Genomic DNA, 26,632 nt, shown 5'->3' on the forward strand with positions numbered 1-26,632 from the left:
TTCCTGCTGGTTATGCAGGTTGTAACAGTGGTACATGCGTGAGAGCTCTCCTTCAGGGCTTCCTGACTCCAATTTAAATGAAGTTTTTCCTTAATTTATTTTCACATGAAAACTGTTTTACTTTGGTCCCCCATTTTTATTCCTTTAACACTTTTTCTAACTACCAATTTATTTTGGGTTTTCAGGTTCCCCTCCAGTCTTCACTTTTTAAAAAATATATTTATTTATTTTATTTATTTTTGGCTGCGTAGGGTCTTCGTTGCTGCACAAATTCTTCCTCTAGTTGCGGTGAGCGGGGGCTACTCTTCGTTGCGGTGTGAGTGCTTCTCATCGCGGTGGCTTCTCTTGTTGCAGAGCACGGGCACTAGAGCGCAGGCTCAGTAGTTGTGGCGCCCGCGCTTAGTTACTGCGCGGCATGTGGGACCAGGGCTTGAACCCGTGTCCCCTAGCATTGGCAGGCCGATTCTTAACCACCAGGGAAGTCTCTCCAGTCTTCATCTTAATTTCCCCTCCTTATCTGTTCCTGCTGATAGCCACCACCGATGTTTCTATCCAGTCCCCAACCTTAACCTAAAAATATTTTGTCTACCCCCAGTAGCTTTGGTTTGTTTTTAAGAGTTTTGTCATCTAATCATCACAATGAAACAAATAACAATAGACACTGAGATGTTACAGTGCTTCAGCTCTTTCAAAACACTTATTTTTGCTCTTTATCTCATAGTTCTTGCCTCCCGGCTGGGATGGTAACTAGAAATAACTGGCAACAGACTAGAACTATGCTCTCAGTTTCTTTTTTCACATTAAAAAATAATTTTTAGAAACGAAAGTTGTACACATAGGTAGTTTAGAAGTAAAATAGTGTTATAACCTAAGCAAAGATTTCTCAAAAAGCCCTAATAATAACAGATAAAATTGCTAAATATGACTTCATCAAAATTTAAATTTTCTGTTCAACAAAAAGCACCATTTAGAAAGTGAAAAGAAGCTACAGACCGGAAAATATCTTCTTCTTTATTTATTTTATTTTATTTATTTATTTTTTGGCTGTGTTGGGTCTTTGTTGCTGCACGTGGGCTTTCTCTAGTTGCAGTGGGCCGAGGCTGCTCTTTGTTGCGGTGTGTGGGCTTCTCATTGCAGTGGCTTCTCTTGTTGCGGAGTACAGGCTCTAGGCATGCGAGCTTCAGTAGTTGTGGCATGCGGGCTCAGCAGTTGTGGCTCGTAGGCTCTAGAGCGCAGGCTCAGTAGATATGGTGCACAGGCTTAGTTGCTCCGCGGCATGTGGGATCTCCCCGGACCAGGGCTCGGATGCATGTCCCTTGCATTGGCAGGTGGATTCTTTAACCACTGTGCCACTGGGCAAGTCCCTGGAAAATATTTTCAATACATATTTCTGACAGCTGGTATCCAGAATATATAAAGAACTCTTACAACTCAATCATAAGAAGACAAACATAAATAGGCAAAAGTTATGGACACACACTTTACCAAAGAATATATATGAATTATCAATAAGTACATTAAAAGGTACTCAAGGTCATATTCATCAATGAAATATGAAACTAAAGCTACTACACATCCATTAGAATGGCTAAAATTAAAATGACTGACAATACCAAGTGCTAGTGAGGATATGAAGCAACTGGAACTCTTATACACTCCTAATGGGAGTGTAAAATGGTACTAGTTTGAAAAATGGTAATTTTTAATGAAGTTAAATAATGCCTACATTATGACCCAGTAATCTCACCCTTAAGTATTTACCTAAGAGATATGAAAACATAAGTCCATAGCAGCTTTATTCATAGTAGGCCCAAACTGGAAAAACCCAAATGCTCATCAACAGGATAACAGAGAATCAAATAGTGTTATGTTCATACAGTGGAATACTACTCAGAAATTAAAAGGAGCTACTGATATATGAACAATGTAGATGAATCTAAAAAATATTATGTTGAATAAAAGTAGCCTTGTATGAACAAGTAAAATTAATCTCTGGTGACAGAAGACAAAAAAATGTTTACCATTGATTGGAGTTGTAGTTAACATGGTTGCATACATATGTAAAAATTCATTGAGTTGCACACCTGACTTGTGCATTTTACTAATAAAAATACATTTTAAAAAAGTAGGGACTCCCCTGGTGGCGCAGTGGATAAGAATCCACCTGCCAATGCAGGGGACATGGATTCGATCCCTGGTCCGGGAAGATCCCACATGCTGCAGAGCAACCAAGCCTGTGCACCACAACTACTGAGCCTGTGCTCTAGAGCCTGCGAGCCACAACTACTAAGCCCATGTGCTGCAACTACTGAAGCCCGCATTCCTAGAGTCTGTGCTCTGCAACGAGAAGCCCACACATCGCAACGAAGAGTAGCCCCACCTCACCACAACTAGAGAAAGCCTGTGGGCAGCAACAGACCCAATGCAGCCTAAAAAAAAAAAAAAGTAAATAAAATTGAATAGCACTCTCAGGTTTATGGTGTGAAAAACACCAGGCCTCACTCTTCCCTTCCGTTATCAATATCTATTCCCCAGAGACAACCACTTTAACTCTTTCCTTTTACTCTTGATATTAACCTCCATATTTATAAATAACACGCTAACACTGCCATTTCTTGATTTTTCAGGTATAGATATATTATCTATTGACTTCCTGCTATGGGAAGTAAGCATTTCACCCTTTTAAATCACTACTATAATTAGCCACACCAGGGTTTAGAACATATTTTAAACTGCCTGAGTCGCTAGGTCCAACAACCATGACAGACCCACCAAAGCACAAAAAAAGTTAGACCCTGGTTACTCATACTTTCCTTATTTGTATAAGCAGGCGACATGTTTTTAATAAGACTCCAAATATTTTCCACACCTAGGGCCACAAGGGTGTTCCCACATTTTCCATAGTTGCTCTACATTTTAGTTTCAGAAGCATCACTTCATATAGTGTATGGACTAGCATATTAATTCTCAAATATTTTGGTCTCATGACTCCTTTTATACTCTTAAAAACTAGTGAGGACTCCAAAGAGCTTATGTTTATATGGGTCATATCCATCAAGATTTGCTTTGTTCGAAATTAAAACTGAGGAATTAAAAATATTTATTCTTTAACAATAACATACCCATTACATGTTAACTTAAGTAACATATTTTGTTACTTTAATATTTTATGAAATTTAACTATATTTTCAAAAAAAGTAAAAGGAGTGGAATCATTTCACATTTTGCAAATCTCTTTAATGTCTGGCTTAATAGGAGGTGACTTGGTTCTCATACCTGCTACTTCATTCAGTATCACACTTCTGCTCATACTGACCCCTCTGCTAGAAGTGTACTTCCTACTACTCTCCACTTACCTGAACTCTATCCATCCTTTGAGGTCTGGCTCAGATTTCACTTTAATCAGAAAGCCTTCTCTAAGAATCCAAAAATGAGGTGTGTAAAAATGAGAAAGTGAGAGAGAGGTGGTATAGAAGAACATGGCTTGTTTTAAGTTCAAGTTGGAAGGGTGACATATATCTACTTCCTTTCCCTCCCAGGAACACACTTAAATGACTGAAAAAATTAAAAACAAAATAAATAAATAACAGTGCTAGAACATAAAGAGTGGAGCAGAAATTTTGAGGAATTTCTGGAAAAGAATCAGCAATTGGGATCAGATTGTTGGAGAAGCAGAGGAAATTGCCCTGTAAGACACCAGGGCCAGGTATGCATCTGCAGAAGAATCCTGGAGAAGTTCAAACCTCAGGACCAAGAGGTGCAAATGGCAAGAATGGGCTATTCATTTAAGAACTGCATTTGGGACAGTTGGATATCTCCCTTTTTTAACTGGGAGCTGGGTCTTCTGCCCTCTAGCTTGATACCTGTTTTCTAAAATAATCGTTGAGGGCTCTTAATAAGAAAACTGAGGCCTCAGAAAGAAGCATAGCAAAATTTGAAATGACTCTGGACCTCTACGATGGAACAAGGAGGAGAAAGAGGTTCTCATTTTGGTAATTGTGTAGGCTCCCAGCCTGTCTGCTTGCTCCCACTCACTCTAAAGGAAGGCCTGCCTACTTACATACAACCCGGACTGAGAATTTCCATTGGGATAATATGAGCTGCACAAGCAGCCTCCTACAACTGCAGCAGAAACTCATACTACCTAAATTAACCAGCACAGGACTCCATTCCTAAATATAAGCATCCAATCCAGAGGACATTTAATGAAAATCAGGTGCAGAGCATGAAAGGCGGGACAAGAGTAACAAAGAGATCTGACCGCCCCCCCCAAAAGAAAGAGACAATCCAGAGAACAGAAAGAGACAATCCAGAGAACAGAAGGAAACTTTAAATAAATCAGTTGGGGAATGAATGCTGAAGTCCAAGTTGGCAGATGTCTTCTAGGTAAATGAGTATGTTAAGTATTTAATCCACGCTGCTCTAAACATAGAAATGGGTTAATATAAAAAAGTGGAAAAAAGAAACATTTAGGTTGAAACATTCTTTGAATCTCTACTGATCAGAAACAGAATAAAAATGCAAAACAGTGAGCAGGGCAGAAGTTGCAAGCTTGGTGGATAGGCCTGCTGAGCTAGGGGAGGCCACAAGGCACAGGTACAGCTTCTCAGCTAGGAGCAGAGCCAGGCCACCTACTTGATTTGTGACTGGTGTTGCCATATCCTCATTATTACTGCAGAGTGGTGACTTTAAATTTTCACTGTGAGAACTGGCTTTGATCTGGGGCCCTGTGGGCCAGGTAAAAGTTGCTTTAAATCAATTCCAGGGTGGGAGGCAGCAGATTTCTCCTTTGAAATGTTGCTCTTCTCTATTATAGCCACCTTCCTCAGTTCTAATTACCTCATACCTACATGACTGCAGCCGTGAGATAATCTTCATAACTTTAGTCCATTCCAGATATGTTTACTAGATTCATGTTCCTTAAATACCATTATCATTTCCCCAGCCACAGACCCTGAGTGGCTCCTTATCCCTTACTAAAACAAATGTAAACTTCTCTGTTTGCCTTTTATTTTTATTATATTTTTAAAAATTAAAATAACAAAATATGATAAAAACCAGAATCTTGATGTATATAAAGTTTAAAAAAAAAAAAAGGCTGACATCTCCTCTAACCCCAGATGCTATTACCTAGAGTGTTGGGAAACAATTCTCCAAGGATCTCTCACATTTCTCCAAGGGTTCTGACAGATTTTCTTTTAGATTATCTTTTCAAAGATGTTTGTATCTCCTTGTGGAGTAGATTTGTTTCCTAACCAGGATAATAAAGATATTGCCTCACTCTGGGGCAAGGCTGGGCAAAGACTGGCTTTTCCTATGCTTGGGGTTCCTCTGCTAGGACGCAAACCCATGGTGTGAGCAGCACCCACTGGGGCCCCTCCACATCACTCCTCTGGCTTTGAGGACAAGGGAAGCATGAAGCTCATGATACTTGTGTCATTAAGTAAAGTCCTTTGTCTGACACAGGAGCCTAGTGACTACCATACATTTCTGACAAGAAAAGTGGTTTCGCTTATTTTATCAACTAGCTAAATTTAGTCAGTCTGATTCACTTTCTCCCTTCTGTTCTTTAATTCCTTTTCCCTAGATCTGTCCTCATTCATCCAAGTAAGTACTTATCAAGAGCCTACCATGTGCCAGGAGCCAAGTGAGGTGAAAATGCTGGGATGGGCAACTATGTGAAGCTCACAATGACTGTCAATCTTTTGTATTCTTCGTGGTTTCTCCCTTACTCAAGTCTTGCACTTTACTTTTCTTCACACGAGCTCCAGAAAAGCAAAAGTGACAGTTGGTTAATTAGTCCTATTTGTCTGACATGGATGAGTGATAGGGGAGGGGAGGGAAATGTCTAAAGACTAAGTTTTTTACTGCACTCTCACAGTCGTCACAACCATCCTATGAAACAAGCACTATATTATTCTGACTTACACAAACAAGGAAACCGAGGCTTAGAGAGGTTAAAAACATTGCCCTTGATCCTAACAGGAAAGTGGTGGAGCGGGAATTTGAATCCAGGTTTAAAGAATACTAGCGCCGGTACTCTTCACCCATTTCATCCTGGGCCCTCATTTCCCCTAAGGATCAGTGAAGTTTAAACAGAGGCCAGTTTTCCTCTCCCTTAGTGCACAAGGTCCTGCCAGACCACGGTGAGCGGGGCACAGCAGGTACAGTTGGCAACCGCGAGACGTGAGTGGAGGAAGCTCCTCGGTGCCCCTTCCTAGTGTGACCCAGAGACGCGAACGTCCCAGCCAGACCCTCTCGCAGAAGAGAGAAACGCCTGACCTTCAGGATGAACTTAAGCAGAAGAAACCCCCTTTCCCTGTCCGCGGTTGACCGGGCTTTTCCTGCACCCGAGGCCCCTAAAGGCTTCGGCCCACCCCCGGCCTGGGCCCGCCAGACCCGCGCTCTAGGGAGCCGCGGCATGGGGTCGACAATTGCGCGGAGGGAGAGGAAAGGAAGCTGCGGGCCGCGGAAGAAGCCTGTCCCCAAAGTCACTTTCGGGCCTCTCGCGCAGTCCTGGAGGTTTCCACAGGCTCGTGGTTGGTCGACTTTTCGAGAATGCCCCGCCGACGTAGCTGCGTCCGAACCGGCTGCAGGGCAGCGCGTTTCCGGATCTCCCCAAAACGGGTCTCCTATTCTTCCACCTGGGAGCCCTGGGCTTCTTTCCAGGGGTAACCTCAGTGTTTCTGAACCCGGGAAAGACCGGCCCCCTTTTTCAGCGCTCTCGCGACTCCCCGCCACTTTCTGTAGCTAAAGGTTCCAGAGCTCCCAGGGCGGGGATTTGCGGCCCGGTAAACGGCGCTGTGAGCTGGACCCGGCGCGGGGGGGCTGGAAACCGCCAGGAGACGAGAGCTGGCGGGTGAGTGCCCCAGTGAGGGTCACCGGGGTGGTGTTCTCTGCCGGTGGACAGGTGGGGCCGTCCGGGCTGGGTTTGGGGTTAGGTATTTAGGGAGCAGGGAGCAGTTCAGAATTAGGGTAATTGTTAACATTACAGGAATTATTTTAAAACACACACAACAGCAACAAATGCAGTGAATTCATGAAGATCAAATGCCAGTTAACTAATTTAAGCAGTCTGGGGGGAAGAAAATGCTGAACATGATGCATTTTGATAAACAAGACCTAACTGCTCTATTGGCAGCGGCTAACATAGCACTTACTATGTGTCAGGCACTGTTCTAAACCCATTACATTTGGTCACTTACGTAATTCCTACCTTATGAGGTAGATAACCATTTTACCACCATTTTACAGATGGGAGACCTGAGGCACAGAAAGTAAGCCAAGGTCATATAACTAGTAACAGGCAGAGTAAGGATTCATACCCAGGCATTCTGCTTTTAACCTCTGCTCCACTGCCTTTCATTAGTAACCTTGACTTTATCAGTTTAGGAAATGTGCTATCCAGAAGGAAGTTTGTACAGAGACATGTTATTATAGTGGTGTTCTGAATCTCATCAGGTTTGTTGGCAATTTCCCTTTAGACAAAGGGCTTAACAAAGGGTGCCTTCCACAGAAAGTTTTAAGGAGAAAAGAATACAAATTTTCATTTAACAAATTAATTAGGCCCATAATTAGGCCCCCACACAATTTCAAAGTCCTTTCTCCTGTTCCATTTCTCTCTAGATTTTTCTCTGTTCTTATTTTGTTTCTACTTAGGTTAAATCATTTGAAATTGCTGATATTTGACTGCTTCTGACACACAGAAATGGCAACTTCATATGTTTAACCCAGTATTTAAACATCTTTTTGTGTGAGAATTTAGGAGTCTACAACAATCTTTTAGCAAATTGTTTTGGCTTTATCTCCAAAGTATACCTTGAATCCTTTTATTTCTCTTCATGTCCACTTTGGACCTGTGGTTGGTGCCACCACCTTCTCTCATCTGGATTAATGCAGTAGCCTCTTGACTGGTCTCCTTGCTTCTGCTTTTTTCTCAATCTTGCTTCCTTAAGGGACCAGAATGATACTTTAAAAACAAAAATCAGATCATGTCCTTCCCTTCCAATGGTGTCCCATCATGCTTAGAATACATATCCTGGCCCCTGCTCACCTCTCTAGCCTAATTTTATACCACATTCCCCTTAATCCACTGCTTTAGACCCAATGACCTTCTTTCATTTCCTGTAAACACATCAGATTCATCCCTACTGTAGAGACTGCATAAGCAATTCCCTTTGCCCGACAGGGTCTTCTTCAGAACTTCCCAAGGCTGGACATTTATATTTCAGTTAGAATGTCAGCTCTTCAGAAAAGCCTTTTCTGACTACTTGTAGTAGTCATTCAGCCACTCTGTTTCATTTCATTATTTATATTCCATATACCACTACTCCTATTTGATATTTGTCTTGTATTCCTTCACTGTAATACAGGCTTATAAAAGCAGGGATTTCTTTTTTTTAATGAAAAGACAGAAGCAGCTCCTTTATTATAGCCCAACAGTTGTGACAAATGAAGACACATCCAAGAACAGATAATGAAAAATTTTGAATTATTGTCATTGTTTCTCATATTCCTGAGACTCCTGAATTAATATAGCAAACCAGTCTGAAGATAAAAAGCTAGAAGCTTTATCAAATACATTATGTCTGGTAGAATGTCTACACTGAACTAACTCAAAGTCCTGGTAGTAGTTTGGGTTTCATGTAAGAAGTGGCATAGATTTTTCTAGGAGGTATTGATTTACTTACTCTTCATTTGAAGCCAAACTGTCTGACTGTGATGGTTTTATACTTTTCCAATTGGAGTGTCATGTTTATTTCTTCTTTATTTCTGACTTAGCTTTATCTACTTTCTGGAGGAGCCAGGATGTTCTTTTCCATAGGTGTCAAGAATACTGATCCAAGGGGAAAAATGAATTTAAGGTCAACCCTTGAGTAAGAGAGTGCCTAGAAAGTAGCATTAAGTGTTTATGCAAAAAACTCAACTTGTGCAAGAGTTAGACATTAACGTAACTTATAAATATATGCAGTAGGTGAAGAAATGTTTTAACTTTAAATTATTTCAAAGATTCCAGATTTATTGTGTTGTCATTGCTTTGCAAATAAGAATGGTATTTTCTTTCCCATCTGACTCCTATTGTACATGCAAATCACCACAATAATGTGAATAGCTATTTACATATTTTATGTGACAATGAAATACTAAAGTTGTTCGAAATATGGAATTATACATTTGCTGGAGGATTTAGGATTTTAACCTAGTAGATAAGGCACTATTTCCTGATTCTGAAAAAGGATTTCCTTCCAGCTATGTTTTTATACATTGATACATGGAACATATAACTATTTCTGAATTTTTAGATGTCCTCATATTCATGTTTGTATTTTTATATAGATAGTAAAATAGAATTTGTTTATAATTATCTAACTGTTGATTGTTCTTCATAGGTAAGTTATTTTTAAACAAAAAACATCAAAAGCACGTAATCACTTCATGTCTTTGAGATAAAGTTAAGGCTATAGCAGAGTTTTCCAAGACTATCTACTGAGTGGAGTAGAGAAAAACAAAAAGGCACAATAACTGGTTTAATGAAATTTCCTTCCTTGTACCCAGTATTACGGTGATATATAATAGGTTAATTCAACATACATGGGAACTTATGGTTCTTACATATAGAAATTGTTCCATTGCTAATTTCCCCAAAGAGACTTCTGCAGTAAATACTATGAAGTGTGTATTAAAAATAATGCATAAAGCACGTCTAACCATTAATAAGTCCTCTCATGCAATGGCATATCCAAAGACCTTTAGTCCCTATTGCTGTGCTATTGGACTTGCCAAACAAACCAAACTTAAAATCTTATTAAATTGAAATGAAATTGTAATCCCGAAGTAACAATCTATTTTTCCCCCTTTTCTTTCCTTCCTCCCCACACCTAACCTGAAAAACCCTGCCTTTTTTTTCATAAGTCTTCCATCTGAAAGGACAGAATTATACCTTTAATTTTAACATTCACTATTTTTCTCACAGTCTTACATGGAAATATCTTGTTATATCCTGCTCTATCCCCAATACCTAAAATAGAGGCATGGCACATAGCATGCACTCAGTAAATACCTGTTGGATTAATGAATAAGAAGAAAAAGGTAAAAAGTCCTTGGCAGCACAGAACTTAACCTCACAGAATTGAGGTGGTTTGGAACATAGTGAATGGGACCTTCCCTGAGAGTGAGATCTTGATCAGTGTTGTCCAATTAATAGGAATGTAATGTGATCCACCTATGTGGATGTAAGTTTTCTAGTAGCCACATTAAAAATGTAAAAAGATAGGTGAAATTAATTCTTAATGTATTTTATTTAAACCAGTATATCCAAAATATTATTTTAAAATCTAATATAACTTATTAATGAAATATTTTACATTCCTTTTTTCATACTAAGTCTTTGTAATCCAGTGTGTTTATACTTACTACACATCTCAATTCAGTTATTAAATTTTCATTGGAAGTACTTGATCTGTATTGAGATTACATAAAATTTTGAATGGAAAAAATAGATTCCTGTACCCGAAATACACCGAACATACTTAAAGGTTTTCCAATAACTGAATTGAGTATCAGTTTTTAAATTTAAATTAAAGTGAAAAAAATTTAGTTCCTCAGTTGCGTAGCCACATTTCAAGTGCTCGATAGCCACATGTACCTAGTGGCTAATGTATTGGACAGTGCAGATCAAGGATAAAGTGTCTATTTGTGGTTGGGTCAAGGGGAAAAGGAGAGGGTAGCAGCAGAAGTATGGTATAGAGGGAAGAAGAAGGTCTAGAAAATCATTTTGTGGGGTAGTAAAAGGGTCTAACAGTGCTGGCCATATATAACATTTCTAAGTTGAATCTTATTGTATATGATGTGGAACGGTCATGGAAATCAGATTATTTTCCTATAGAGCAATGGTTCTCAACTGGGCTGGCAGGGCGGGGGAGAGATTTTGTTCCTCAGGGAACATTTGCATCTCTTAAGAAATTTTTGCTTGCCACAAGTTGGGGCTGCTGGTATCTAGAGGGTAGAGGCCAGGAATGCTGCTAAACATCCCACACTGCAGAGGACAGCCCCCCCACAGCAAGAAATTGTTTGGCTGAAAATGTCAGTAAAACCAAGGTTGAGAAACTGTGCTGTAGAGGATTTGAGTAAGAAAGACTGAGAGATCTATTCTTTTAGAACCTTAGTCTAATTGCCCTGTGATATTACTAAGGGGAGAACAGGTTGTTTTGAAGCATTTCAAAGTTTCTAGCAGTTTCACTGTTGATGGACATTTTGATTAGACTATAAAGAAATAATTTCATGCTCAGAATGAGATTGTAGACCCATTCAATAAAGATAACATAAATAATATGTGCTGTGCATGTAAGACTCAATGACCTTGGGATAAGCTGATCTGTTCACCTTCGTATGGCTGTGGCATATGACCCACTGTCGCAATTATAATTGATGTCAATATTAGACTTGTCACTCTTTTCTATCACCATCTCTTATTTTATCTTTGTTCCTTTCCCTATACCCTTGCTCCTTTTTTATCATTCTCTTTTTGTTCCATCCCCTTCTCCTCTATCTTGTTTCCCCCATGTTCACCAAGGCCCGTGCATACCTCCGACATCCTCTCCTACCCCAACTCTCATCTGTTTCCTCCCTTTATAGCTGTTGGCTCCTCATTCAACATCACCAGTTTAACCATTCCCCAACTGTATCTGAAAGAACTGCCCCCGTACTCCCTTTAGATGCCTCTTAAAATCACTGTCTGTTCTACTAGTTCATGAAAACTACAAACTACAAGTTCTTGCCTCCCTCCAAAAAAAAGAAAAACCCTCCAAAAAATTTGGGAGGAGTGATGCATATGTTTTTGACACAACTATTTGAGAAACTGCCTTCCATGTTTAGGGTTCTTTTAGAGCAGGTGCCAACATTCCAGGATGGCTCTCTGCTAGAACTCAGTGGTTCTGATTACGGCGTCTAACATATTACACCTTCTTTTCCAATAACTGTGGCTGTGATTGAACTCAGAGCTCTTCTTTCTAACTGCTTGCATCCTCACCAATTTTTTTGTGCGTTTCTACAGACTTACTAGGACACTGCCTAATCCTTCATAATACTAACAACTACTTAGATCTCCTTCAACCTCATGCCTCCTTTGCCTTATGCCAGCAGTTATCCCAGGTCCCACTGGACTTTCTTCTCTTGCCACTATCACACCAGGCTGTCTCTGGCCCCAAATCCTTCTGTACCTCCCTGACTCTTATCCTTGCCCCTCTGGTCAAGATCAGATGGTGGACACTGTGGTGGCAATTTGGAATCAACACCAGACTAAAAAGGGTAGCATAGACTCAGTGCTCCAAACTACTCTTCACTCAGACTTTGAGGGTATACAACTCTAAGACTAGAACAATTCTTTATACACAACAGGTATTCAAAACTACTACCTGAATAGAATGTTCAGTCATACAGAGTACGTTAGAGGAAAATCAGTCTGTTATTGTTTTTACCCATTTGAGTAAACTTAATGTTGTGGTAGCCAAGATCATCTTTCTTACCATTGCAGAAGACTCTAAATTCAAGGATAAGATCAGAAACATGAGTTTCCCCTTTAAAGACTGTGAACAGCTTCTACACATGACAGTTTTTTAGCAAGACTGAAGGTAAAGGGGGAAAAGCTGTCATTCATTAAGCACCTAACTTTATTTTTTAGATAAGGATGTTTCTAATACTAAAGATTTAATACTTTACTTTTCATGATCATTAAAAAATCCTTTGTTTCAAATGTTTTGAAATAGTGCTCAGATAAATGAAAAAACAAGTATGAGTGTGAAACCTGATGTCTTAAAATATTTGTATCAGTTGATGTATACATTCAAAGTAAACTTACTTTTATTTTTTTAAAAGCATTATGTTCAAAAGACATAAAAGCTCAGTTTATCTTTATGGTGTTATGAGGAAATGATTTAAGAGTCATCTTCCAATAGTAGCAGACACAAAATGATTCTGGTGCTTTTCCGACTCTCAAAGCAAGTATGTGTAATTAATGTCTTCAGTAAGAGATTAGATCACTTCCTGATCATTTTGGTGATGGCTATTCCTAGAATCAGTGGTTTGTGGCAGTTTGATGGTGTTGTAAATTTGAACGTGTTGGCCTTTGGTCACAATTCCTGTCATGCTATAAAATTCTCAAACTAGTGATGTAAAACTGTCGCAAATACGTTCATGAAATGCTAATACATTCCGAAGCCAAAAAGAAAAAGAAAAACTAAATTGTTCACTGTGTCTTAAAGTATTAGTGTCCTGAGAGTCCCAGTTTCTCATTAGTATAGGGTAACTGACAGGGGATGTTACCTTGTAAAGGTAATTACACTCTTTTTATAGAGATGAGGTAGTAAGTTAAGCTTTCAATTGATTATTAGGTTATTGTATTTACTTAATAATCATCTTTCTCCAATTACAATACTCTCTTTCTAAGGCTGAAAAAGTACCACAGAGTTATTTTTACTAAATTACTTTGTTTTAAGGTGTTTGTACTTTATCTCCTATTGCAATTACAGCCTCTTCAGATATCTCTTTTGCTACCATCCTGAACTCAGAATCACATACCAAAGCTGGAAGTTACCCTACCAATGATTGAACAGCAATGTCCTTGAGAAGTTTCTGCAGTGATAAAAAATGGTCTGGATCTGTGCTGTCCATTATTGTAGCTACTAGCCACACGTGGCTATTGAGCACTTGAAATGTGGCTAATGTTACCAAGGAACTGAATTTTCCACTTTATTTCAGTTAAGTTTAAATGTATATAGCCACATGTGGGCACTGGCTACCATAATGGACAGTGCAGTTCTAGACCAACCTCTCCCCATCTCCCTCATTTTAAATGACCTGAGATTCAGAAGAGAAGTGACTTATCCAAAGTTACAGATCCCTAACACACTCCATCATCCCCCTTCCCAGCAGCTCCCACTGATGACTTATTGCTTTCCTCTCCATTTTAATGTTTTTCTTAGCCTGCTTTCTGGTGGTTTCCTCATTTTTTTTCATTGGCAAAGCAAAATATTCCACAAAATTATTATATTCCCCACTTTAAGATAAGGGATATTTAGGCCATTACATCACTAATGATGGGGAAAAATAGTATGGTTTTAGTTCTTAATTTCAAAAGCAGTTTTCATCTATTTTAATACAGCATACCCGGTGGGCTTCTATTATATCATCTGCACTTTGCAGAATGGGAAAATGAAGGCAGAGAAAATATAAATGTCTTGCCTAAAGTCATACACTGAGTGGCCAAGGAAAAAGGAGCCAGAGTCGAGAGGTAGAATTCACATCTTTCAACCAGGACCAGGAAACATGGTTATCTTGGGCTGCAAGTGAGCAATGCTGGCAGTGGACAAGGCTTTCTGAAATAACTCTTAGTTCCTTCCAAGAAACTGAACTACTTTAGAAATAAAAGGAAATTTTATTCAGGTAAATTCTCTGGTGCCAGAGAAATTTTTTTTTTTTTTTCTTTTTTTGCAGTACGCGGGCCTCTCACTGTCGTGGCCTCTCCCGTTGCAGAGCACAGGCTCCGGATGCGCAGGCTCAGCGGCCCGGCCTAATTTTTTTTTTTTTTTCTTTTTTTGCAGTACGCGGGCCTCTCACTGTCGTGGCCTCTCCCGTTGCAGAGCACAGGCTCCGGATGCGCAGGCTCAGCGGCCATAGCTCACGGGCCCAGCCGCTCCGCGGCATGTGGGATCTTCCCGGACCAGGGCACGAACCCGTGTCCCCTGCATCGGCAGGCGGACTCTCAACCACTGCGCCACCAGGGAAGCCCCTAGAAAAATTTTTAATGATGATTGAAGCTTTGCCTACATCAGGATACTCAAGGTCTCCAAGGCAGATTTCTCTGTTAACTAATTAGGCCTGAGTGTCTAAAGAACTTTTGTTACTTCTACCGTATTAGTAGAGCTTATTTGCTGTATGAATTCTTTGATGTCTAATAAGGGCTGAACTTACACGGAAGGGCCTCCCACACTCATCACATTCATAGGGTTTTTCACCTGTGTGGATTCTCTGATGCTGAATGAGACCTGTGCGCCCGCTGAAATCTTTCCCACATTCTTTACATTTATAGGGTTTCACTCCAGTGTGTACTCTGTGATGTCCAATGAGATGTGAGTGTTGAATGAAGGCTTTTCCACATTCGCCACATTTATAGGGCTTCTCTCCAGTGTGAGTTCTCCTGTGTTTACTAAGGTCTGAGCTATGACTGAAACTTTTTCCACAGTCATCACATTTATAGCGTCTTCTTTCCCTCTGTTGCCACTCGAAACTGCCTTCACTTTCAATAGCATCTTTGGATTCAGGATACTGAGGAATAGCTTTGGTAAGTCTGTTGTTTATTTTCCCAAGGAATTCCATGTCTTTGGGTATATCTTCCTTCTGGGACAACTCTTTATTCTTAGTCTTGGTTTTATCACCTGTAACAAATGAACAGTATACAAACAGGTCCTATTCTAGGTTTAAGAAGAAAAAACCTATGGAATAAAGAGCATGTAAATGTTAAAAATGTGTTATAAAAATGAAAAGTCACATGCAATGCACAAATTAGATATTTGGCACCATCAAAACATATATTGACAATATAGGGAAGAAATTAAAGAAGGGGCCAGTAAGGAAGATAGCAGGATACATTATTTGTGAATAGATTATGAAGAGAGGAAAAGGCAAAAGTGTGGACGAGGGGTTACCTGGCAATCCTGTGCAAATGCAGAGTGGTAAATGGGAACTACACACATGCCAAGGATAACTAAGAGGGATAAACAGGGATATTAGAAAACAGATGGGGAGGGAGGTAAAATTTTGGGAGAAACATGAGGGGTCTGAAACCTAGGTAGTAAGTGGGAGTAAAACCAAGTAAAAGTGACTGAAGAAGGTAATGGGATCAGGGGTCTGAGAGGAATATAGTGAGTCAGAACCATTAAAGGAGAGAAGTATGTATAAATAATAGTTAGCTAAAAGCAGAGAGCATGCAGGTCAGGATAAATGGAGGAAGCTAAGCAGGAAGTGACAGTGGATGGTCTGATCTATGTGCTGGGTTGAATCCTTTTTCTGAAACTGATATCCTCACTATCATCTCCCCCCGTTTAAACCCTAGCTTGGTGGTTCTCAAACTTTATTGTGCATCAGAATCATCTGGATGGCTTATCAAAACATTGCTGTGCTACCTACCCCCAGAGCTTCTGATTTGACAAGGCTGGAGTAGAGCCCTGAAATTTGCTCTTCTTGGTATGACAGACACTGCTGGTCCAGGGACTGCACTTTGAGAGCCAATGGCCTAGCTATTATTCAAGGTCCATCACAAATGCTGTCTCCTCCAGGAAGCCTTCCCTAACCTCCTAAATCGGATGTGCTCTCTCCTCTTTCTGATCCCCATATCCTCAACCCCAAGCTAAGCATAGAACTTGGCACATAGCAAGTACTCAATAAATATTTGTTGAGTTGAATTCTATAAGAAAATAGGTGTTTTGATGATTTGGAGGGAATAAACCTATTTGATCTTAATGCTGGGTGTCACCTATTTGGTTATGATGAAACCTCCATCTCAACAGGCCTAGGAATCCCAACTGTACAACAATCATTTAATCACATATGGTTTTCAGTGGTTCACTCGGTATGATGGAAGAAGCAGCAAGAGCTACTCGAACATTTCAGTTCCTGGGCTGGGTATGGAAAACACTGGCTCTGGACTGAGCGCCATGAATCCCATTCTTCACTGTCATCACAGTGTCCCCATCCTACCAAATCTTACTCAAATCTTACCGTCCTCCTTACAATATATATTTTTTAATCAGGCAATATATTTCTTAAAGTTTGGTTATTTGCTCTAAAATGATATTGTTTTGGAATCTAAATAACATATTATCTCAGGCTAGAAATTACAAGGACTGGATTAGAGCCAGAAAGTCCAGATATCAGTCCTGGCTTTGCTGATAATTGTTTAAATGTTGGCAGATCATAACCATTTTGGTTTCCTTATCACCTCTGTGCACTCCTCCTTTCCTATAGTTTGATCAGATGATGAAATGTATGATAAAGCATGTGTAAAAGTATAATGTGTGGCAGAAGTATTGCTAAGTTAGTAGGTTAATGATCATTAAGCAAATCACAGAAATCAGAGACACCTCCATACCATTAAGAAAAGTGTTTTCCAACATCAACATGTTGGCTCAACAGCTTCTTTTACATACTGGAGTCACTGATGGTTGGTTTTCAGTGGCTTACTGATGAAGATGAATATCTTTTTAAAAAGGATACAAAGAGTTGGCACTTGTGGTCAGTTTACCACCTTCAGGGGAATCTACCAGTCCTTAGGATGAGTCTCTCTCCTACAACTTCAGGAGAAGTCTGGAGAAAAATCCCTCACCAGGACTTGAAAAGATTTCTTTTTTAAAATACAGGGTCAGTTTTCCTTGTTCAGCAATTCAAATTATAACCCTCTCCCTTACATCTGCAATTGAACATAAAGAAAATTGTATGGAAACTGTCAAATGGGAACTTTTCTCATCTCAGGGACCTGCAGTCTACTTGGCCAACCGGAGTTTCAGGGCTTTATGTATCTCTTCCAAGTGCCAGCTATTCCCAGGCTAATAGGATTCTAGGAGATCTTGTTTCAGAACTGACGAAATTAGGAGTATTTCATTTTAGCATCTTCTGCCAGGGCCACTCTTCCAATTTTATTTTGGCATATCCAAGAGTTCCTATCAGTTATATTCCAAATAAGCCCAGTTCCGCTCGTCACTGAGATGAGGATATGTCCATAAAGACCATTTGATTACCATATGTACACCCTGCTTGACAGTCTAGAGGGAAAGAATAAGGTTAAATGCTGACTGAAGTGAAACTGGAACAAAGTAGACTATCACTTACTGCTACCGGAGAGTCAGAGTTGTGGGTTAACAGAACATCCAAAAATTCCCTTTGAAATACCTGACAATGTGCTACAAAGAACTGCAAAACACTCGGTTCTCCAAGTTCTCTCATATGTGAAGATAATTCTGTATTAAGTGACCACTATTATAATTTCCAGGTATGTTTACAGAGACGAGTCCCATTACCCTAGCCAACGGCTAATACTAATAATCTTGCTGATATGGATACAATGAAAATTTTAAAACGAGATATTGCATAAAAAAGTCTATTTAACAATAAATTTATTTTAAAAGACTCTGGCTTTTTGGTATATTATCATGATGGTTTTAAAAAATTGTTCTACTAATAGGCAGGAGCCCCAGCTTTCCCTCTAACTCCTTATGGAAACTTGGAAAAGTCACAATCACTGTGGGTATATCTGTTTAATTGTGAAATGAGGATTTGGACGAGATATTACATTCTTTTAATAAAGTTGAGAGGCATTTCTTCAAATGTATTTGTTGTGATTTCTGCGGGTTTTTTTTCTTTTTTTCCTTTGGTTTTGCTTTGGTGGTTTTGTTTTTTGTTTGTCTGTTTTTTGGTGGGGAGTATAGTGGTAGTGGGAACACAGATAAAAATTGTGTAAGATTGCCAGGGCTGTACCTTAGAAAAAAGTCATATTAATACTGTTCAATGCAGACAAAGTAGACTTCCCTAAGAAGTCACAAGCCTCAAGGATAGCTAGATTTCATGAGGTATCTTTTGGTAGATTAGATTAAGAAAATACAGTTCACATTTTAACTGTATAGTATTCCCTTGGAAGGTTATTTTGGTAGCAGCACATGTGTAAACCTCTATAATTTTAGGTATAGGAAGTGTGTAATTTTCTGGACTTACATTAACGGGAAGCAGAGTGAAACTGGTCCAGAAGTATTTGTAAAAAAAAAAACAAAACAGAAGGAAAGATATCTAGAATTTAAAGTTTTGCATAGATAAGCCATTAGTCATAATAATAATAATTCTCCGTGTCCTCCGCAATACAATTTAGCACAATTGACACGTTAAATTATTATTGCGACCTATTTTATAAGTGCGTGTCCTGTCTTCTCTGAAAGGTGAGGAGAGAAACATATGGCTTCTCACAGAAAAGAGGTGAGGATTCCACAGAGTTAAGCTTACTAAAGCTTATTAAAATAGTCTGCCTCTTTCAGCTTCTGCCTCCTGATACTCTTGGTAAGACTCATTAACTTCTAAATGCCAAACTCAAGGGACTCTTATCAGTCCACATCTTGTGTTCCATTAGTAGCATTGATTACATCTGGCGAACTCCTCGCCCACCCCCTTGGGCCAAATAGCAGCTTTTAAGTCTAATAAAAAACTGAAATACAGTTCTTTCCATGATAGGGCAAGGGTAGGAAGGGAGATAAGATCTTCCACAGTGAGGTGAAGGACAAGCAGGAAAACTTAAAAGGGAGAAGATGAAAGTGAGAAAGCTCCTCTGTAACCTAAGGAACCAGCTCTTCCCTCATAAACACAGACTCCTGCTCCTTACCAGTCCTTTGGGGCTCCCCAGATTCCTGCTCCTGCTGGGTCTTCTTGGGATGGAGCTGGATAGTCAGTGACTCATGTGGCCTTCTCAAGGGGGCCAACTTGTCCAAAAGTGTGTCCTGTCTTTCTGAATTGGCTGGGACCTGGGAACAATGAAGTATGATTGGGCTTGCAAGGTAGATTTTGTCAAAGAACTGAAAGAACTTCAGAGAAAGATCAAAAGAAGCATGTGCCAGGAACCAGGGCCATGGAAAAGAGGACAAATTCTGATGCAATTGCAAATGGCCATAATGACGAAAAACGAAGAGACGCAGTCTAATCTGTACAGTTCAGGACACTGGAGAAGAAAATTCAGTGCCTCTAACAGTGATCTGCAGAGGTCCAGAATCAGAGTCTGGGGACTTGAAAGGTACCTTAAAGATCATCGAACCCAACTTCCACCAAATGGGGGCATTTCTTCTATAAGCATGTGGTCCAATATGATAGCCACTAGCCAGATGTGGTTACTGAGCACTTGAAATGTGGCTAATACAAATTGAGATATGTGAAGTGTAAAATACATTCAAATATTGAAAACTGAAATTAAAAAATGTAAAATACCTCATGTTTAATATTGATTACATGATTACATATTTTTGGTTAAATGAAATGTATTTAATTTCACAAATGTAGCTACTAAAAATTTAAATTACATATAGGGCTCACATTATATTTAATTACCATATATTAAATGTATATTTAATTACATGTATTAAATGTGAATGGGTCACAATTAGACCATGCTGTTCTGTATTATCCTTATTATCTACTTGAACCAAACCTTGAAGGGGAGTTTTTTATTACAAGGTAGCCTATGTTATGTATAGGTAACCATGAATGTTAGAAAATTGTTTGTTTTCCTGATACCTTTTTGCCTTCCTACAGCTTCTCACTGATCCTAGCCTTCCAAACTGACATAGAATCAGTCTAGTGTCTCTTTTTACTCAGTCACACTTCAGTTATTTGACACTGGCAGTCAGTCCCTAAGCCTTGTTCTTCTCTAGGGTAACATATTAAATACCTTCAGGTGTTCTTTCATATGCTTTTTGCTTTGGCTTGGTCTAAACCCTGCTCTCTCACAGCCAAATGACCGCCCCCTTCCCACCTGCTTTCGAGGTTCATCAAGCTCTCTCTCCAGATCCTCCAGCACAGTCACTGCCTCCTCTCCAGTCTCTGGATGGTGTGCCTGCACCCATGCTTGCAGGTCCCTAGGGAGAATGCTCAGGAACTGTTCAAGCACCAGCAGGTCTAAAATCTGCTCCTTTGTGTGGCATTCTGGCCTCAGCCACTGGTGGCAAAGCTCCCAGAGCTGGGTAAGAGCTTCACGGGGTCCAGGTGCATCCTGATAGCAGAGCTTCCTGAAGTGCTGCCTGAAGAGTTCCCTTGTGTGAGGACTGTACTTCTGTGAGATGGAGTCCTGTCCACCATAATGGTCTGCCTTAACTATTAAAAGTCCTTTTTGTTCCTCAGGTTCCAGGGATGTGGCCATTCTGGGCTGTTTTTCAGGAGATGAATCCTCTATCTGGAACTGATTCAAGGAGAATCTCTTAGAATCTTGTCTCAGAGAAAAATCTGTTACCATAGAGAAATGACAAAAGCCGCTGTGAACATAAACACTGATAAAGGGAAGCAACCAGAACTGAGTAGAGAAAACAGTCTGACAGGAGGCTGTAAATAAGAACACTGAAGCAGGAGCATGCATTTGAATCTGGGCTGTTGTGTAATTTAGAGCAAGTTACTAGATCCTCATCTGTAAAAATTCTCATGTTTCTCATAGGGTCGACGTGTAGATTAAATAAGTATGCAAAGTCCTTGGCCTGAGAGCAAGCACTAAATAAACGCTAAGTATTAACAGCGTTGTTAAAAGCCTCTTTCATTCCACAACCTGAGATGTACGGGTCCCTAGGATGCAGTGGTTGTGGGGTACATGCGCCAACTCAGGAAGGGGGTTAGGATGAATGCCCTCGCAGAGCAACTCGTAACCAGTGTTCCCTTTCGCTCCGTTCTCCCGGGATGTCGGCCCAAGTCCTCTCTCATAGCTATGTCTGGTGGGAGGGCACAGCCTGTGACGGGGAGGTGTGGGGAGACAGTTGCTGCAGACCACGACTATGCCCAGCCCCCTCCTCCACCCAGGAGCCGGGAGAGACTCACCTCGCGCGGAGAGGTACAGGTGCGACGGCTAGCGTCTTTTGGGCGGCCCGAACAAAGGTCAGACTCAAACCGACCAATCGGTGCTGGGTCGCTGTCAGCTGGGCACTTCCGGGCCGCTCTAGGAAGCCTCGCCTCGGTGGCGTCCGCCGGGCTTCCCACCCTCAGCTCTAGCCCGCGGAGGGCCCGGATCCTGTACATTGGACTGATGGGACTTAGGCGTCCGCAAGCTGGGTTTTTTTGCTCTTAAAAAAAAAACTTTTTCCCTCTCAAGATTTTTTCCCCCACTTAATTATTAAATAAGTAATATGGGTATGTAATGCATTCACATAGTTCAGTGTTTAAAAAGAATTATAACCTATAGTGGAAAAGAATCTAAAAAGAATATAGGTATAACTGAATCACTCTGCTGTACACTCGAAACTAACACAACACTGTAAATTAAGTAAATTTCAATAAAAAAGATTAGAAAAGAAAAGGATAACTGGCCCCCGCATCTAGATTTGACAACCATTTTTCGTGACATATGCTATATCATTCCATAGGTATATTACGCAGGTTTAGATTCCCTCACCCTCACCCCCAAATACACACACCCATACACAAATGGTAACAGTTCTGCAACTTGTTTTTTTTTCCCCTCCTACTAATTGATTTTGGAGATTGTACATAAAGGGCTTCTTCCATCTTGCTCTTTTTTAAAAAGAATAATCACATAGTATTCAATTATGCCATAATTTATTAATAATTACACTATTGATGGTCAAGTAGCTTGTTTCCATTCTTTTATTTTTCAAACAATGCTGCAATAAATTACTCTGAACATCATAATTTCTTGTGTGTAAGGATATACCCATAGTATATATTCCTAGAAAAAGATTTACTAGAGCACAGAGTAGGGGCATTTGTACTTTTCTTAGTGCCAAATTACTAATCACAGAACGCATCTGCGATGTTTACCTATACTTGCCAAGGCAATGTTATGAAATATTTTGATCTTTGCCAAGCTGATGGGTAAGAAAAGCTTGGGTTTTTTTCTCCTTTCTCTTTCTTTCACAAATATTGATTATTCACCTACTGTGCCAGGCACTGTTCTAGAAGCTGGAACTAGTTTAAAGTAGAACAATGCCCGTGCCTTCATAAAACTTCTAAGTGTGTGTGTGTGGAGGGTCGGGGTAGGGAGGCAGGCAATAAACAAACAAGAAAAATATATAGTGTATCAGATGGTGGTTGTTAGTGCTCAGGAGAAAATAAAGAAAATATGGAGTTTGGAATGACAATGAAGGAGTAATACAATTTTTTTTTTTTTTTTTTTTTGCGGGACCTGGTAAAGAAAATATGGAGTTTGGAATGACAATGAAGGAGTAATACAATTTTTTTTTTTTTTTTTTTTTGCGGTACATGGGCCTTTCACTGGTGTGGCCTCACAGGCCCAGCCGCTCCATAGCATGTGAGATTTTCTCGGACTGGGGCACGAACCCGTGTCCCCTGCATCAGCAGGCGGACTCTTAGCCACCGCGCCACCAGGGAAGCCCAGAAGTAAGGCAATTTTAATATGGTCGTCATTGAGGACTTCACTAGTACATTGACTTGAGCAAAGATTGAGGGAGATGAGTGAGTGGGCCCTTAGGGGTAAAGGGGTTTCTGGGAGAGGGATAGAAAATGCAAAGGCCTGGAATGGAGAGTATTTGAAATAATCAAAGAATAGGAAGGAGACTTAGGTGTCTGGAGCTGAAGGAGCAAAAGGGTGTTGGGAGTAGAGAGAGAGAGAGCTGAGGGTCTTGCGTGAGTGCGAGGATATTGTTTTGTACTCCAAGATGAAAAGCCGTTCAGAATTTCTGAGCAGAGGAGTAGCTTGATCAGACTTAGGCATTGAAAAGATTTTTCTGGCTGCTGTGTTAAAAATAAACTTGTAAGTGTGAAGCTATTGCTACCTTGGAGTGGGGAGGGACTTTCTAAGTGTGACGTAAAAAACCCTAAAGACATAACTGAAAAGCCATGAACAGAAAGATAAACGGAACTGGTGATGGAAAAGTTTAGGATTTTTGAATGAAAAAAAAACCACCTAAAATATAAGCTCAGAGTAAAATATACCACACATCTCAAAGACACAGGGCTGATTTTCCTAATAAGCAAAGATCTCTTGAAAAAAAAAAAAGAAAAGAAAAACATGAACAGGCCAGTAGAAAAATTGGCAAAGGACCTAAGTTGGCATTTATAGAACACAAATATTGATAGACAAAAATGACTGTTAAAAAGTATTCAAATTTACTACTTAAAGAATTTACATTAAAACAATAATGAGATTTTAAAAATCTTTTCGATTACTAAAGACAAAAAATCGATAATATTCAATATTAGAAAGCGTGTGGAAATAGAGGCACTGTTAGCTGTATATTTTTGGAAGACATCTTAAAATTAATATGTCTGTACTCCTTGATCCAGCAACTTAGCTTCTTTGAATTATCCATATAAAATACGTATACAAATGTTTGAACATGTGTACAAAGAGAGATTTTTTATTTAAATGGGGAAACTTGAATATCCAGCATTTGGGAATTTCAATTTCTATATACCCAATCACTTTTTAAAAAATTTTATTTTATTTATTTGACTGCGTTGGGTCTTCGTTGCTGCACGTGGGCTTTTCTCTGCTTGCGGTGAGCCAGGGCTACTCTTCGTTCTGGTGTGCAGGCTTCTCAATGTGGTGGATTCTCTTGTTGGGAGCACAGGCTCTAGGCGTGTGGGCTTCAGTAGTTGTGGCTCATGGGCTCTAGAGCGCAGGCTCAGTAGTTGTGGCACACGGGCTTAGTTGTCTCGCGGCCTGTGGGATTTTCCTGGACCAGGGCTCGAACCCACGTCTACCTACATTGGCAGGCAGATTCTTAACCACTGTGCCACCAGGGAAGTCCTTATACCCTCATGATTTTTAAAACTAAAAACTATAAGATGCCAAAGACATATTGAGTAAAAAAAGTAAGTTACAAAACAGTATATGATCATTTTTGTAAAATAATCATCTTAAATGTGTTCTCAGTGATTATCACTTGGGGTAAACTTACAGAGAACTTGCATTTTATACATTATATATTTCTGTTAAGGTTTAATTTTTATAAAAACTTAATACTGGTGTAAATAGAAAAAGATAATTTCTTTTAAACCCTATTTATTCTTCACAACTTACAAACAATTTTCCTGTTTGGAGAATGCCATCAATATCTCTTTTGTCTCTCTGAAATTCTTTGCCTGACAAGTCATCCTGTAAAAGAGTATAACTCCTTTAAGACGAAAATCAGATCTAACTTCCCTGTGCTTCGGGCAAATATAAGTGATCAAGTAAACCTGGGTGGAACATTTAGAAAGCGTAGAAATGAGTGACTTTCATGTAAGCTTTAGAAAACTCTCCTCTCTGGGGAGAAACATTTAGACAAAGGATAACCCCTGTTCTTCTTTCATTAGAATTACATGATGGAAAGCCAAAGCCCTTTCCCTTGACTGGCATAATATGTCCCTCATAGCCAACTGAGCAAGTAAAAAATGTAGAAAATGCTTAACTATTTCCTGTTCCCCCTTTAGTGCACGGTGCACTATTAGCATGTTTCTCCCTCCTTATTTAGTGCCTTGTTGTATCAAATTCTTTTATCAGGTTTTCAAACACAAACCTTGCTAGAGGCCGTGAACTTACTGAGTAGCCCAGAGTATTCTTCAGGTACCCCTGGCTTCAGTCACTCGTCAACTTCAGAGAATCAACACACCAGCGCCTTGGAGCACCAGCTGTGGTAACTTGAGTGGTTACACATCAGACAAAATGAGGCTTCTAACCACTGTCACAGATCCTGTTAAAATCCTGGCTCTGCCCTTGTCTTAGGTATGTCATTCCTCTACTTGGATAAAGCCTCTCTGACCTCTTTACTAAGGCATAAGCAGACAGTCTATGTATGACAAGGAGAGTCCTCCCTTCTCCCCCTCTAGTTATATCTTCCAAAACTACCAACAAACAAAGCAAAGCAAAACAAAACCCCAGAAAAAACACTAGTGAACAATTTAAAAAAATATCAGCACTTGGTAGATGTATATACTCACTTGCTTTTATTATTTCAACAGAGAGAACATAAATGAACTAAGAATTCAACTCAAGAAATCAGAAAAAGAATGAGAAAGAAATTCCCAAGGAAAAGGTTAGAAAAGAAAAATAAAAGTAAATGAATTAAAAATAGAAAAAGTCACATTAATAAATAAATCCAAGAATGAAATCTTTGTAAATGAGCCCATAAAAACAACAAACCTATGGTAAATCCAAGTGAGAGAAGAAAATTAAGTTATCAATGACAAATAATAGCAGATGAGGTAAGTATGCTACCAAAATTTTTAAAAATCTTAATGAAATTGATGGTTTTCTGGGAAAAAACCATTAGTTCCGAAATTCATTCAAGAAGTAGAAAAATCTAAAAAAACCAATCCTAAAGGAAATAATTGAAAAAACTATCAAAGAATCATCTCCAGAAAGGCTCAGAAAATTCTGTAGCATTTTAATTTTTTAAAAGTATTTATTACATGTGTAGGATAAATTCTAACTTTTCCATTTGGAATATAAGACAAGTAGAAAGAAAAGAAGAGAATCATTCTATTTTCATCACCTAAATACAGTCACTATTGACATTTTGTTGTCATTCCCTTCCAATTTTTGATATTTTTAATCTGTTTTACATAGTTCTGTGATTTTATTCTAAAAACACTTTAACAGGCTATTTAACATTTTAATGTAATAAAAACTTTTCATTTTATTACAAGCTTTTCAAAAGAATAAATTATATGTAGACATTGAGATATAATAAATAGTGCTTATAGAAGAGATGGAAAGTTTACATGAGATATATATTGATAATAAGGTGCTTGGTATAGTGTGTGGGACACAGGGGTTCAACAGACGGTAGCTATTACTGTTATACTTTGCAAAGGGCTTTTCCTTTTGCATATATCATTATTTAATTTATAATGGATATTACTATCTCACAGCATCATGCTTTTTCCTCTT

The 26,632-nt window shown here is 39.4% G+C and overlaps 1 protein-coding gene across 1 annotated transcript; it reads right to left on the reverse strand.

Annotated features, from left to right (window-relative positions):
• Positions 1-14,796: 14,796 nt before the first annotated feature.
• Positions 14,797-21,660, reverse strand: ZSCAN16 (zinc finger and SCAN domain containing 16). The gene is made up of 4 exons (XM_007449255.1): positions 21,601-21,660; positions 20,555-20,971; positions 19,415-19,553; positions 14,797-15,431 (listed from the first exon to the last, which is right to left on the reverse strand). Exons 2-4 carry the CDS (start codon positions 20,936-20,938, stop codon positions 14,911-14,913), a joined length of 1,044 nt encoding a protein of 347 aa, XP_007449317.1. The 5' UTR covers positions 20,939-20,971; positions 21,601-21,660; the 3' UTR covers positions 14,797-14,910.
• Between the last annotated feature and the right edge of the window lie 4,972 nt (positions 21,661-26,632).

Source organism: Lipotes vexillifer, unplaced genomic scaffold, assembly GCF_000442215.2.
Source record: "Lipotes vexillifer unplaced genomic scaffold, Lipotes_vexillifer_v1.1 scaffold657, whole genome shotgun sequence".
NCBI classification, from domain to species: domain Eukaryota; kingdom Metazoa; phylum Chordata; class Mammalia; order Artiodactyla; family Lipotidae; genus Lipotes; species Lipotes vexillifer.

What these genes read in the sequence shown, in the direction of transcription:
- ZSCAN16 (XM_007449255.1), bottom strand. Translation starts at nt 20,938, where the DNA reads ATGGCCACATCCCTGGAACCTGAGGAACAAAAAGGACTTTTAATAGTT. An exon ending in TTGATGAACCTCGAAAGCAG is followed by an intron (nt 19,554 to 20,554) that starts GTGGGAAGGGGG and finishes CATTGTTCCCAG; the next exon opens with GTCCCAGCCAATTCAGAAAG. An exon ending in TGGGGAGCCCCAAAGGACTG is followed by an intron (nt 15,432 to 19,414) that starts GTAAGGAGCAGG and finishes CATTTGTTACAG; the next exon opens with GTGATAAAACCAAGACTAAG.